Source organism: Sapajus apella, unplaced genomic scaffold (genome assembly GCF_009761245.1).
Source record: "Sapajus apella isolate SASKATOON/1434 unplaced genomic scaffold, GSC_monkey_1.0 scaffold424, whole genome shotgun sequence".
NCBI lineage: Eukaryota > Metazoa > Chordata > Mammalia > Primates > Cebidae > Sapajus > Sapajus apella.
The window spans coordinates 42,925-59,226 of NW_022437360.1; the positions used below are offsets into that span (position 1 = coordinate 42,925).

General features: G+C 38.8%; 1 protein-coding gene across 5 annotated transcripts in view; it reads left to right on the top strand.

The window, feature by feature from the left end:
- Window positions 1–7,941, top strand: part of LOC116545891 (clathrin heavy chain linker domain-containing protein 1) — a 47,390-nt gene extending 39,449 nt beyond the window's left edge. For all 5 annotated transcript variants that reach the window (XM_032272304.1, XM_032272305.1, XM_032272307.1 and 2 more), the window contains one exon: window positions 7,555–7,941. In XM_032272304.1, coding sequence (XP_032128195.1) covers window positions 7,555–7,733 — 179 coding nt within the window. In that variant the 3' untranslated portion in view covers window positions 7,734–7,941. The remainder of the gene's footprint in view (window positions 1–7,554) is intronic.
- Window positions 7,942–16,302: the final 8,361 nt, after the last annotated feature.

The window sequence follows — 16,302 nt, forward strand, 5'->3', positions numbered from 1 at the left end:
ATTCTATCATGTCAAATTTGATTTATTAATTTTTTTCTCATGGGTAATATTTTCTTGCTTCTTTGCAAGTTTAACTTTTGATTGGATGAAAGACATTAAGAATTTTACCTTGATGTGTGTTGGATTTTGTATTTGTAAATTCTTCTTGACCTTTGTTCCAGGATATAGTAAGTTACTTGGAAACAATATGATCCTTCTGGTGCTTGTTTCCAAATTGTGTAAGGCAGGACTGGAGCAGTGTTTGGTTTGAGGCATAACCCTTCTGAATGTTCTACCTGATACTTGAGAATTATGAAGTTTTCCATTCTGGTGTAAGAGTTATTCTCAGCTATTTCTGAGGCCTAGGGATTAGTCCCTCTAATCCTTCTGGGTAGTTCTTTCCCTGGCCTTAAGTAGCTTCCTCACCAGTAGGTGCTAATCAGTACTCAGCTGATGACCTGTGGGAGACCCTGTACAGATATTTGAAGCTCTTACTCTAGGTAGCTCTCTTTTTTCTGGTGTCTGACCTGTGATCTTTATATGCATTGACCTTTCCAAACTTCCAGCTCCATGTCCTCAATTCAGGAACCCAGACTGTAACTGGCTTCCCCATCTTTGTACTCTGGCTTGGAAACTCTCTCCAGGCAATAAACTGAGGCTATTGTTGGGATCATGTGGTAGTTCAGTCAGGGTGGTGGAAAAAATGTTAAGGGAAAAATATTAGGCATAGTTATAGGAAACAGTCACAAAACACCCTTGGAAGGCCAGGCGGTTTACATACCTTCAGATGAAAGAATGGGCTGAAGGTGGTTAGTTCTTTTATCTTGAGGCTTGAAGCATAAGGCAGTTAATAGGGGAATGCAAAGGACTTCATCTAATGGCTTTTTGTCCTAAGACCATCCTTTGCCCATCCGTGCTTGACTGCCTCCTACTAGGGGTGTCAGTAGAGTTAATTACCCTCTAATGGTATTTGCTTTAGGCCTCAGAACCTGGCCTTTAATCTTTACCCTATAGTGGTGTTGACTCAAAGCCTTTGACATTTAATGTGTGTTGAATAAAGGCCAGGAAGGCCAGAGAGTTGGGGGCAGCAGCCGTTAACTCCTTTGGGTAAGAGGCCACGGACACCCCTAGCTTGCCTTTTCAGTGTATTCCATGTCTGAGTGAATTTATTCATCCGTCGTGGGATCGGGGTCTACCCTGACAAGTTCACCTTGATTTTTTTTTCCCCCACTTTTCAAGGATCACTGTCCTTCTCTACCTTATGTCCAATGACTTAAAGGCTGTTATTTTATATATTTTATCTAGTTTCATGGTTGTTTCATGCCAGAAGCAGGAGTCCTAACCTCTGTATTTTAATTGGAATGTTTAGTTCATTTGCTATAACTAAACATAATTAACATAATAACTATTTAACAAAATTATTGATATATTTGGTTTTAAGCCTATCATTTTGCTATATTTTTCCCAATTATTTTCATCAGTTCTTTGTTCCTTAGTTTCTTCTTTTCAACCTTATATTGTATAAATTGAGTAGTTTTTAAGAATTCCCTCTTTTCTTCTATCTTGGCTTTTTGGCTATACCTCTTTGTATTATTGTTTTAGTTGTTGTTCTAAGGATTATATATTCACTCCTTGCCAGAGTCTACCTTGAATTAATAATTTACTACTCTACATATGATGCATGAACCTTACCATCACCTTTCTTCTTTTGTGCTATTATCATATACATTGTTACTATTTTTGCCTTAAGTATTCACTTATGTTTTAAGGAAATGATGAAAATAAAAATATGTCTTTTATATTTACTGAGATAGGCAGCTTCTAAAATGGTCTCTGTTAATCCCTGCCTCCTGGATCATATCCTTGCAATCCACTCCACTTAAATGTTAGTTGAATTATACTGTATATGTTCTTAAATATCACATGTGCTCCTGAACTATACCATTGCTTATAATTATATTGTTTTATGTCTTTTTTCACTACATTAGTTGTGAAATTTAGCCTTGTTTCTACATGTAGCTGTGGTTTATTTTAAACCTTCTAGAATGAAATATACTACAATGTATTTATCTACTCTGGTAGATGGACATTTAGATGGTTTCTAGTTTAGGGCTATTATAAAAAATTTTGCTATGAAAATATATCTTGGTGCACATATGTAAAATTCTCTGGGATATGTGTCTAAGATTGAACTCTCTGGGTCCTAAGGTATACATATCTTCAGCTTTTGAATGCCAAACATTTTCCCAAAGTGTTGTATTAATTTATATTTCCAATGGTAAAGTATGTGATTTTCTATGCTCCATATCTTTGACAATAGTTGGGAGTGTTAGACCTTTAAATGTTTATCATTCTTGTGGTTATGTAAATTTATTATGGTTTTAATATGAACTTCCCTCATTACCAGTGAAACTGAGTATCTTTTCATATGTGTGTGTGTGTGTGTGTGTGTGTGTGTGTCTGTGTGTGTTTGTGTGTGTGTGTCTGTGTGTGTTTGTGTGTGTGTGTGTCTGTGTGTGTGTAGGCATATATATATATATATATATATATACCTTTTTTTTTTTTAAGACAGGGTCTTGCTTTGTCACCTAGCCTGAAATGCAGTGATACAAACATGGCTCACTGCAGCCTCGCCCTTCTGGGGTCAAGTGATCCTCCCACCTCAGCCTCTCAAACTACAGCTGTGAGCCACCATGCCTGGCTAACTTTTAAAGTTTTTTTTGTAGAGATGGGGACTTGCTATGTTGCCCAGGCTGGTCTCAAATTCCTGGCCTTAAGCAATCCTCCCACCCTGGCCACTCAAAGTGCTGGGATTATAAGTGTGAGCCTGTGTACCCAGCTCATATATATATATCTTTGTATTTGGATTTCCTGTTTTGTGAAGTACTTAAGATCTTTTGCCCATTTTGCTATTGGATTGTCTATATTTTTCTCAATGATTTTTAGGAGTTACTTATGTATTATGAATATTAGTCTTTTGTTAATTAAAATGAGTTACAAATATTTTTTTTTCATTATGATATCTTAAGATGAACAGAAGTTTTAAATTTTAATGTAGTGGAATGTATCAGTCTTTTCCTCTGAGGTTATTTTTATGTGTTATGTAAAAGTCCTTCCCTATCCCAAATCATTCTTCTTTTTTCTGCTCTGAAAATATCATAGTTTTGCTATTCACATTTAGGTTTATAAGCTACCTGAAACTTGGTTTTGTGTTCAGTATAATTTGGGAGTTCAGTTTTTTTTTTTTTTTTTTTTTTTTTATTTTGGCAGGAGCAGAGTCTTGCTCTGTTACCTGGAGTGCAGTGGTGTGATCTCAGCTCACTGCAAACTCCTCCTCCTGGGCTCAAATGATTCTTATGTCTCAACCATTTAGTAGTTGAGACTACAGGCATGCACCACCACACCCAGTTAACTTTTATATTTTTGGTAGAGACAGGGTTTTGCCATGTTGGCCAGGAGGGTCTGGAACTCCTGAGCGCAAGTGATCTGCCCGACTTGGCCTCCCAAAGTTCTGGAATTATAGGCGTGAGCCACTGTGCCCACCCAAACATAGATATTTTATAGTCTCTTTTATAGTCAGTTGTTTCTAGTTCTGAAGTATATAAATTCTCCAGATTATTGGATATCCTCACTCTTGCTCATGTGATTTGTGTGACTGATAATTTTTATGTATAATATTGTACACTTTAAAAAATTATAATATTGTGATCTTAATTTCTCCCCTACTGTGGGATTAGTGTGTATTCTCTGGAAAGGCTTTATATTTGTCTCTGCCTGGTCTCTAATGTTTCAACAGCCTTAAGCTGCTCTTTGTTAATTTCTTGGCTTTGGCTTCCTGAATCACATACATAACTGAAATTCAGACTCAATTCCCATGTGGATATAGGCTGTTTTACTTTATCTAAGGAGAGGGAAAAATATAGCCAGGATCAGTAGTCCACGTAAGCCACACTGTCATGTTTTCAGAGTCTTAGATCTTTAAAGGCCTCTCTCAAGTTTGATAGCTTAGACTAGATTAAAATTACTTAAATCTTAAAATACTTATATTTGAGACAGTTGCTTTCTGTTTTTAAAAGTTTGTATAAAACCTAGTTTTTAAGACATATTAAAGCTCAAAGATGGTATCATTGGTAGAAACAGAGCTTCTGATAATGTTCACAGCAGTACATTCCTATAACATTTTCAGAAAATTTCTATAAATAGACTGTTTTTAACTGTAGATTAAACTATTATGACCTTGGTACTAAGATACAAGATGAGTAAGACCCAATCCTTTCAATGAGATAAAGGTCTAATCGAAAAGAGAGATGAAGAGGCAGACAAGTGTGGAACTAGCTTATTCGTTTGTTTATTCATTTATTCTTTCATTCATTCAACAAAGTTAGTTCTCTGATATGTGCTTGGCATTGTTCTAGGTGCTGGGATACAGCAGAAAATAAAACCTTCACAAATGATTTACAACACGGAGCTTACATGTAGTGTGATTTTAGTGATACGAAGAACATTCTCTGGAAATTCAAAGAAGGAATATTAACAGTTTTGTATTCCTACCCTCAACTGTGCCTGTTGTCTTCATGTAGACACCTTTTGTTTTATCTTTTTCAGAAAATAAGCCTCAGTTTTTTCTAGGTACTGGAAGGGGGTATCATCTGACTGGGTGAGGGATAGCTTTTTAAACAGTCTTTCAGCCAAGATTTCTAGTTTTAGTTCATTTCATTACAGAGGTTCCTGGTGCTGACAATTCCTGAGACTTTATGTGTCGTTTGGTGTGTATTGAATTGCTTCTTCTTGGTTTTCCTTATTGACAGTTTAGGAATCAAACTTTTAAGAATCTGCTACGCTAGTTGCCACCCTCTATTTTCTGGCTTTCAGAATTGTGTTGGTTATTTCCTTTTAAATTTGCTCTGTGAAATTTCTTTACTGTTACTTTAATGACTTTATGAACTAAGATTGAATATGTGTGTTCAGTCTACCATCTTTACTTCAAAGTCTAATTGAATTGTGCTTAATCTTGTTAATCTATAGTAGGTATAAGAAATATTTTATTTTCTTCTATCATATATGTGTGTAAATATATACATATTTAATTAATCACAAAACATGAAGAGAATAGAACATTATAAAATGTTGCGTAGGAGGCACAATACTTTTGTTTCAATTTTGTCTTTAGTATACACTTGCATTGTGATCTTTGGGCAAGCTACCTTATCTCCTTGAAATTCAGTTTTATTACTTGAAAAATAGGAATTTTGGCTAGGTGCAGTGGCTCATGCCTGTAATAGCAACACTTTGGGAGGCTTAGGTGGGCAGATTGCTTGGCTCAGGAGTTCAAGACCAACCTGGGCAACATGACGAAACCTGGTCACTGCAAAAAATACAAAAAATTAGCCGGCCGTGGTGGCACATGACTGTAGTCCCAGCTACCCAGGAAGCTAAAGTGCGAGGATCACCTGAGCCTGGGAAGTCAAGGCTGCAGTGAGCCGTGATTGTGCCACTGCACTCCAGCCTGGGCGACAGAGTGATACCATGTCTCAAACAAACAAACAAAAAGAAAGCTAGGAATGTTGATGATACCCACCTTATTAGGGTCATTGGTTAAGATCAGTTGATAATTTCAAAGCACTATATAAGCTTTAGGGGTTTTAGTACCATGCCACTTATTCAGAATTAATTTTATTAATAATACAGTGTATCTGAGAATTGAGAAGTAAGTTTAAAAGTCTGTGAACAATAAAAATAGGTATTATATATTCTGTATGTGAAAATCCATACATTTTGTTGGTAGATCCTCAATCAGACCCAGAATCAATTTTTTATTTCATACCTGGTTTTACCAAGTTTGATATCTATGAAACTGAATCATAGATCAGTTAGATATGATAGAGTCTAAAGTTCAAGCTAGACTTGATAGAGTACAACTTTATTCTTCCTCTCCATTGCCCTTTAAAAGGGCTGTGTTGACTTTCCTATTTCTTTTATTGGACAATATACTGGTCATATCACATAGCTTCTTTTCATTCACTTTCAGATACTAATAGTTTTATTTTTAGATACCCAAAAGTCTAGCCTAAACTAAATAGAAACTATAATCGCTTGTTGAATTAAAAATTTCCCCCTTACCCTGGTTTTGCTCTGATTTGGCTCTAGAACCTATTGAGGCTCAGGAGACATATTTGCTTCTTCTTTACTCTGCTACTCCCTCCTCTTCTAATCACGAGGCAGCTTTGCAGTGGGGTTATGTAAGGGACAGGAAAGATCTTCTCAACAGGTGCAGTGGTCATTTGGCTTTGATGTTTCTTGGGTGCGGCAGATGCCCCATGTTGGCTCCTAGTTGACTGCTTTAATCTTTGCTTTTTAGCTGGGGACTTTCCATTGTGCCTTTTATTGATTCGGGGGGTATTACTTTAGCTGGCTGCTTATGATTCCCCTTTAGCTAATTCTGGTAGGGTGTGCCCCCAAAGACTCTCTTTAGTGGAGTTATCTGGTCCCACATGCAGACCTCTCTGAGAGGGCCTTTTCAAGACAACCAGCCTAGCTGCCTTCCATGGAATCTCCTTCACCCTTGAGGAACATGCAATCTTGTCGAAGTAGAATTTGCTTGTACTTTAATTCCCTTTACTCAATCTAGCCTTTCACCTTTAAACTTTCCAGGCAAATATCAGGCTCTGGTCTTTTTGTTCTCAAAATTGTAAGACACCCATGTCCAGTTGTTCTCTCTAAAATGTCTCACTTGACTTTGAGGAGGAGAGTTCAATAAAAATCTAGGAAATAAGTTATGGTGGTAAAATTATTTTCTGCTCACAAAAGGAAAATAGTCTGATGAATTAATTAAGAATTCAAATGGACAGTCTTCCTCCCCTGCAAGTTCAAGCATTGAGTGTACATACAGCTTAATAAAGAAGTGAATTGTAGTCATGCTGATTTGAAATTGACATACTTTATTTGGTCAGTGGCTGAGTCTACATGTAAATTTCAGGATCCTAACTTGTCATTCTCCTTGAATTATTTTCAAAGTTAGAGTATATTAGACTAAATATATACCTCTAAATGTCCAGTTTTATATATGCCTCATTTGACTGGTCATTAGAGCAGGATAGTTTGTATTAGGAATTTTACCCTCTGTGTATCTGCAGCAGCACCTTTTGTTTTCTTTGGTCATAGCAAATTGGCATCATTAACAGGAGAATCCTATGACTTAAAAGAAAAATATACTCTCTCACAGCTCTGGAGGCCAGAAGTCTGAAATCATGATGTCAAGGGGTCACTCCTTCTGGAGGCTTTAAGGGAGGTTCCTTTCCATGCCTCTCTCCTGGCTTCTGAGGATTGTCAGGATTGTTAGCCTCCCCCGACTGGTAGCAGATCATTCCAGTCTCTGCCTCCATCTTCACTTGGCACGTGACATTTAGTTATTATCCAAAGTATAAACTTTATAAGCATGTGTTAAAAATTATAAATGTATAATTTTAGATGGCTAAAGTTTTCAAAAACCAAAGGCACGAAAATAGTAATATGAAATAAGAAAAAGCAAACTATTTCTTAAAGTATTTGACTCAGAAAATTTTCTTCTTTCTGTAGCTGTTGGAAAAATTAGAGGAAAGCCTCTTCCATTACTCTTATTTTTTGAGGCCCTCTTTATCACAAGTCATGCTTTTCGATGTCCTGTTGATGCAGCTCTAACCCTGGAAGGAATCAAATGTGGATTATCAGAAAAACGGTTAGATTTAGTTATCAATTGGGTTACACAGGAAAGGTAAGCAACGTTAAGCTTTTAACTCAATTTTGACATTTGGTTATAAAGTTGTTTGCTCTAAAAATATTAATAATTTTCTTATCAATACATTATTTGTACATTTGCTTCAGGTCCCTATTGCAATTAATCAGAAAGTGTTTAGTGGTTGGGTATGGTGGCTTATACCTGTAATCCTCGCACTTTGGGAGGCCGAGGTGGGAGGATCACTTGAGGTCAGGAGTTCAAGATCAACTTGGCCAACATGGTAAAACCCTGTCTCTACTAAAAATACAAAAATTAGCTGGGATGGTGTCGCACAGCTATAATCCCAGCTATTCAGGAGGCTGAGGCAGGAGAATCGCTTGAGCCTGGGAGGCAGAGGTTGCAGTGAGCTGAAATCGCACCACTGCACTCCAGCTTGGGTGACAAAGCGAGACTCTGTCTCAAAAAAAAAAAAAAAAAGTGTTTTCTAAGAATTCATGGAGTAATGAGGCCCAGTCACAATGAGCCCAGATCGAGAGTTGATTCTTGACAGTTCTCAAGATGATTCATTATGACTTAATGGTGGATGTAAGTTGAGCAATGAAGATAGAGAATTGGTGGGTATCACTCTGCTGGGAGGGAAAAGGCAGGAACCTAGTTCTAGGCAGGATGTGAGCAGATATAAAGGTAAACCCAGAGATAACATATAAGCCAGAAGGACATGGACTGAGGTCGCATTTAGAACATACAAGCCAACACAGATGGGCAGGAGGTGGCTTCTTGGAGCTGGGTCTCAGTACTGATTGGCAAGTTTGTTCAGAGTTCTCTTAGGTTACGTTCCCTAGAGCCAAAGCCTGAGACAGGAATTTGGATGCCTGTGATTGATAGATGGAGGGCTTCTCAGGCAATACCTAAAAGGGAGTGAGTGAAGCAGAACAGAGAAGGGGAAAGAGCCAACCAAGGATGTGGCCTCAGGAAAAAGTCTACTTTTGGCTTATGATGACTCTGGAGCATAAACCATGATACAGAGCTGTTCTGTGAGGCTAGGGCCTGCCTCTTGTTTCTTTCTGTCAATCGGTCAAGGGCTCTGAGCTGCCTGGAGAGGGTGGGAGCACTAGCCAACAACAATTGCTGTAGAGGAGAGGCACCTATGAGCCATTGACAGTCAATACCCAGAGCTGCAGGGGAAGGGTACACTGCCTAGTAAGGAGGATTTCAGTAAGGAGGACGCCCTAAAGCAACATCTATCCCAGTCAGCCATTTGCACAACACAGATCTATTTGTCTCTTTCCTTCTCACATTAAGTTCACTGTATCTCGACACAGCTTCTCCAAGATTCCGTGGTCATAATTCCTGAGAAAACTCACTGCTGGAGGAAAAAGGCAGAAACCTGCTTTTATACAGACTGTGAATACATGTAAAGGATAAGTAAGCCCTTTACACAGGAGGGCTAGTGGGATGCACAGTAGCTCCCTACGATAGCTACAGCTGGTCCTAAATCTAATTTTTTTTTACAACTTTATTGAGTTATAGTTTACATAGAATAAACTACATATATTTAAAGTGTACAATTTGATGAGGTATTTTTTTTCTTTCTTTTTTTTTTTTCCTTTCTTTAGACAGAGTCTCGCTCTGTCCCCCAGGCTGGAGTACAGTGGCTCGATTTCAGCTCACTGCAACTTCTGCCTCCTGGGTTCAAGGCATTCTCCTGCCTCAGCCTCCTGAGTATCTGGGACTACAAGTGTGCACCACCACGCCCAGATAGTTTTTCTATTTTTAATGGAGACAGGGTTTTGCCATGCTGGCCAGGCTGGTCTCGAACTCCTGACCTCAGCTGATCTGCCCTCCTCGGCCTCCAAAAGTGCTGGGATTGCAGGCATGAGCCACTGCACCTGGCCTTGATGAGTTTTTCAAAAACCAGCCTTACTGGGATATAATTGACATACAATAAACCACACATATTTAAAGTGTAGGATTTGACAAGTTTTGACATGTACATATACTCATAACATCATCACCATAATTAAGATAATAAACATATGTTTCCTGATGTCCTTTGTAATGCTTCCTCCTCCATCCTGTCTTCTCAGTCCACTCTACTCTATCTCCAGGTAATAACTTATCTGCTTTCTGTCACTATAGATTAGTTTGTATCTTCTAGAATTTTAAATAGATGAAATCCTATAGTATATATTCTTTTTTTTTTTTTCTTGGACTGGCTTCTTTCATTCATCTTAATTATTTTGAGTTTTTTTTTTTTTTTTTTTTTTTTTTTTTAAAGGTGGAGTTTCACCATGATGGCTAGGCTGGTCTTGAACTCCTGACCTCAGGTGATCCACCCACCTCAGCCTCCCAAAGTGCTAGGATTATAGGAGTGAGCTGCGCCTGGCTATTTTGAGATCTTTTTTTGAGATGGAGTTTCACTCTTGTTGCCCAGGCTGGAGTGCAATGGCGTGATCTCAGCTCATTGCAACTTCCACCTCCTAGGTTCAAGCGATTCTCCTGCCTCAGCCTCCCAAGTAGTTGAGATTACAGGTGCCCACCACCACACCTGGCTAATTTTTGGTAAAGTTGGTGGTTTGCCTTTTTGGCCAGGCTGATCTTGAACTCCTGACCTCAGGTGATCTGTCCACCTTGGCGTTCCCAAAGTGTTGGGATTACAGGCATGAGCCACTGCGCCCAGCCTGAGATTTATCCATACTAATTAGTATTCATTGTTTTTCTCCTCTATCACCCATTTTAGATTTTTCTCACTCTTGGACTTCCGTTGATCTTGATAGCTTGCCTGGCAGGACGAGCCTGGTTACCATGACTTTATCAAACTGCAGTTGTTGATTTACCCTCTAGCAGTTTTTAGTTGGCATGGAAGTACCCTGAGACATCCCAGTAGATAATTTGCCACCTATAACTGAGAACTGTATGCCATTCAAAAAACAGCTACTAGGCCATGCTAAAGCTGGAGCATTTATCCATGGGACATCAGACTGTGCAATGAGGACTGCCCATCATGAATGGCATTCTGACAGACTCACCAACTCATGAGGTCAGGTAGGCTCTGAGGAATCCATCCAAAATCAGATACAACCAAGATTGGGCTGGAGCAGGCCCAGAGCACATATATAAGCTTCATGGACAGGTGGCCCAGACTCTATGTCAGCTACCATTGACTGGGAGACATTACTGCAACTCATACCTAGGACCTCATGAGGGATGGATTTACCTAAAACCAGCAGACTGAGAAAGAAAAAAACCCCAAAACCAAACTTGGTCCATGGATGATTCAGGTGGAATCCAGGTAATGTTAGCTTGTCACTTCATTCTTTGAAGTGATATTCTTTAGGATAAAGTATTACTGTTTTTGGATTGGGTCTCACTCTGTCACCCAGGCTGGAGTACAGTGGCATGATTTCGGCTCATTGCAACCTCCACCTCCCTCCTGGTGAAACCAGTCCTTCCAACTCAGCCACCTGAGTAGCTGGGACCACAGGTGTGTGCCACCACACACAACTATTATTATTATTATTATTTTGTATTTTTGGCAGAGATGGGATTTCACCATGTTGCTCAAGCTGGTCTCAAACTCCTGAGCTCAAGAATATTTCTTTTTTCTTTTCAAATAGACCACTTTGTATTTAAAAGTTTATTTCTTAAACCAGTGACAATTGTAAATACCTGGATCTCGAAAATAAGACTGACCCTGCTCAACTTTCATGCCCAGTAGTCTACTTGAGGAATATATCAGTCAGTGTTCTCCAGAGAAACAGAGCTAATAGGAGATATATACCTATATCTATATCTAATATACATATATATGTATATCAATGTATGTATGTATCTATCTATACACACACACAAATAAGAAATTGGCCCATGCAATTGTGGAGGCTAAGAAATCCCAAGATCTTCAGTCAGAAAGCTCTGGGGACACAGGAGCGCCAATGATGTCGTTCCAGTCAGAAAGCTAGCAGGCTAGAGACCCAAGAAGAGCTGATATTTCAGTTTGAGTCTGAAGGCAGGAAAAGACTGATGTGCTAGCTCAAGCAGCAGGTAGGAGGATTCCCCTTACTCAAGAGAGGGTCAGCCTTTTTGTACTGTTCAGGTCTTCAACTGATTGGATGGGGCGCACCCACTTTGGAGAGGGCAATCTGCTTTACAGTCTACTGACTTGAAAGTTTGTCTTTTAAAGAGAATCATTTCACAGATTTTCAGTGATTGAATAAAGCATTCCCCTTTCCATTTGAAAGGAAAATGGAAAATAAAAATATGCATCTAGGCGGGACGCAGCGGCTCACGCCTGTAATCCCAGCACTTTGGGAGTCTGAGGTGGGCAGATGACTTGAGGTCAGGAGTTCAGTAACAGTCTGGCCAAGATGGTGAAACCCCATCTCTGCTAAACATACAAAAATCAGCCAGGAGTGGTGGCTCATGGCTGTGGTCCCACCTACTCTGGAAGCAGAGGCAGGAGACTTGATTGAACCAGGGAGGTGGAGGCTTCAGTGAGCCAAGATCATACCACTGCACTCCAGCCTGGGTAATACAGCCAGACTCCATCTAAAAAAAAAAAAAAAAAAAAAAAAAAAAAAAAAAAAATATTTAATTTCCTATAGAAATCTAATTTTCTTAGCAAATACACAACTACATTCCAAATAACTTTATTTTTATATTGACTGACTGTTATCGGGGTGACAGAAATTGACAAGAGTTATCAATAGACATAGGCAAAGGGAGGAGATGCTTTAAAGTAGCATCTACAGGAAGATGGCTCCCAGCTAGAGCAGAGAACAGAGCAGCAACATTTCAACCAAATGTTTGACTTTCCTAGTCTATGAAATTTTCTTACCAGTCACACAGCTGCAAAGGGTGAAAATCCTATCAGGTCATCTAAGAAAATAATCTTGGGTTTTCCTATAAGATTTCTCTCCTTGTGGATACTTCTGACTATAAGTAGAACAATCGAACAGTTGCTGTGCCTGCTGGCTTTTCATAATTGCTTTATGGCAAACCATAAAGCAATTGTAGGAATGATTGTAAGGAAGTGTATACTCACCCTGGGGATATACATATTTGTATACATATCTATCACAATTGTAAGCTTGGGAACAAGTAAGGACCTTTCACAGCACATTCCTGTGTGAATACCTTGGGGTAGGGCAGAATCAGTCTTCGGTTTTCCCAATAAGAAGAACCACATCTTAGGGCCTGATAACCTGTCCCCATGTACCTAAAATTATCATGTTTCACAAAATTATACAGTTTATTCAGACACTGACTTTTTATTTACAATTTTTTTTTGGCTGAAAAAAATGTTTTTTGTTTTTTTTTTTCAATTTATTTATTTTACTTTAGGTGCATACTATATCTGGCATTTCTCCCCATGTTATCCCTCCCCACCCTTTCTTCCCTCCCCACCTCCCGCTGTCTCTCCCCTACACCCCCCAACTGTCCCGAGTGTGTGATGCTCCTCTCCCTGAGTCCACGTGTTCTCATTGTTCAACACACACCTATGAGTGAGAACATACGGTGTTTGGCTTTCTGTTCTTGTGTCAGTTTGTTGAGAATGATGGTTTCCAGATTCATCCAAGTCCCTACAAAGGACATGAACTCATCATTTTTTATGGCTGCATCATATTCCATGATGTATATGTACCACATTTTCTTTGTCCATCTATCATTGATGGGCATTTGGGTTGGTTCCAGGTCTTTGCTATTGTACACAGGGCTGCAGTGAACATATGTGTGCATGTGTCTTTATAGTAGAACAATTTATAGTTCTTTGGGTATATGCCAAGTAGTGGTATTGCTGGGTCAAATGGAATTTCTATTTCTAGATCCTTGAGAAATCACCACACTGTCTTCCACAATGGTTGAACTAATTTACACTCCCACCAACTGTGTAAGAGTGTTCCTATTTCTCCACATCCTCTCCAGCATCTGTTGTCTCCAGATTTTTTAATGATTGCCATTCTAACTGGCGTGAGATGTTATCTCTGAGTGGTTTTGATTTGCATTTCTCTAATGACCAGTGATGATGAGCATTTTTTCATATGTGTGTTGTATATGTCCTCTTTTGAAAAGTGTCTGTTTATATCCTTCACCCACTTTTGAATGGGGTTCTTTGTTTTTTTCTTGTATATCTGTTTTAGTTCTTTGTAGATTCTGGATATTAGCCCTTTGTCAGATGGGTAGATTGCAAAAATTTTTTCCCATTCTGTTGGTTGCCAGTTCACTCTAATGACGGTTTCTTTTGCTGTACAGAAGCTCTGGAGTTTAATTAGATCCCATTTGTCTATCTTGGCTTTTATTGCCATTGCTTTTGGTGTTTTAGTCATGAAGTCCTTGCCTATGCCTATGTCCTAGATGGTTTTGTGTATGTTTTCTTTCTAGTGTTTTTTTGGTGTTAGGTTTTATGTTTAAATCTTTGATCCATCTGGAGTTAATTTTAGTGTAAAGTGACAGTTAGGGGTCCAGTTTCTGCTTTCTGCACATTGCTAGCCAGTTTTCCTAACACCATTTATTAAACATGGAGTCCTTTCCCCATTGCTTGTTTTTCCCAGGTTTGTCAAAGATCAGATGGTTGTAGATGTGTGGTGTTTCTTCTGGGGTCTCTGTTCTGTTCCGTTGGTCTATGTCTCTGTTTTGGTACCAGTGCCATGCTGTTTTGATTACTGTAGCATTGTAGTATAGTTTGAAGTCCAGCAGTGTGATGCCTCTGGCTTTGTTCTTTTTGCTTAGGATTGTCTTGGCTATGTGGGGTCTTCTGTGATTCTATATGAAGTTTAAAGTGGTTTTATCCAGTTCTGTGAAGAAGGTCATTGGTAACTTGATGGGGATAGTGATGAATCTGTAGATTACTTTGGGCAGTATGGCCATTTTCACAATATTGATTCTTCCTAACCATGAGCATGGAATGTTTCTCCATCTGCTTTTGTCCTCTCTTATTTTGTTGAGCAGTGGTTTGTAGTTATCCTTGAAAAGGTCCTTTACATACTTTATAAGTTGTATTCCTAGGTATTTTATTCTCTTTGTAGCAATTGTGAATGGGAGTTCGTTCTTGATTTGGCTGTTTGTCTGTTATTGGTATATAGGAATGCTTGTGATTTGCACATTGATTTTGTATCCTGAGACTTTGCTGAAGTTGCTTATCAGTTTGAGAAGATTTTGGGCTGAGACGATGGGGTCTCCTAGATATACAATCATGTCATCTGCAAATAGAGACAGTTTGGCTTCCTCCTTTCCTACTTGAATACCCTTTATTTCTTTTTCTTGCCTCATTGCTCTGGCTAGAACTTCCAATACTATGTTGAATAGGAGTGGTGAGAAAGGGCATCCTTGTCTACTGCCTGATTTCAAAGGGAATTCTTCCAGCTTTTACCTGTTCAGTATGATATTGGCTGTAGGTTTGTCATATATAGCTTTTATAATTTTATGATACGTTCCATCAATACCTAGTTTATTGAGAGTTTTTAGCATGAAGGGCTGTTGAGTTTTATCAAAGGCCTTCTCTGCATCTATTGAGATAATCATGTGGTTCTTGTCTTTGGTTCTGTTTATATAATGGATTATATTTATCGATTTGCGTATGTTGAACCAGCCTTGCATATCTGGGATGAAGTCTACTTGGTTGTGATGGATAAGCTTCTTGATGTGCTGCTGCAATCTGTTTGCCAGTATTTTATTGAAGATTTTTGCATCCATGTTCATCATGGACATTTGCCTGAAGTTTCCGTTTTTAGTTGAGTCTTTGCCGGGTTTTGGTATCAGGATAATGTTGGTCTCATAAAATGAGTTAGGGAGGATTCCCTCCTTTTGTATTGTTTGATACAGTTTCAGAAGGAATGGAACCAGCTCCTCTTTGTACGTCTAGTAGAATTCAGCTGTGAACCCACCTGGACCTGGACTTTTTTTGGTTGGTAGGCTATTGATTGCTGCCTCTACTTCAGCCCTTGTTATTGGTCTATTCAGGGTTTCAACTTCCTCCTGGTTTAGTCTTGGTAGAGTACAAGAGTCTAGGAATTTATCCATTTCTTCCTGGTTTACTGGTTTATGTGAGTAGAGCTGTTTGTAGTAATCGCTGATGGTAGTTTGTATTTCTGTGGGATCAGTGGTGAAATCCCCTTTATCATTTTTTATTGCTTCTATTTGATTCTTCTCCCTTTTCTTTTTTATTAATCTGGCTAGCGGTCTGTCTATTTTGTTGATCTTTTCAAAAAACCAGCTCCTGGATTTATTGATGTTTTTGAAGGGTTTTTTGTGTCTCTATCTCCTTCATTTCTGCTCTGATCTTAGTTATTTCTTGTCTTCTGCTAGGTTTTGAGTTTTTTTTTTATCTTGCTCCTCTAGCTCTTTCAATTTTGACAATAGGGTGTCAATTTTGGATCTTTCCTCTCTTCTCTGGTCAAGAGGCTATAAATTTCCCTCTTGACACTGCTTTAAAGGTGTCCCAGAGACTCTGGTAAGTTGTGTCTTCATTCTGGTTGGTTTCAAAGAACATCTTTATTTCTGCCTTCATTTGATTGTTTATCCAGTCGACACTCAGAAGCAAGTTGTTCAGTTTCCAAGTGGTTGTGCGGGTTTGAGTGTGTTTCTTGATCCTGAGTTCTAGTCTGATTGCG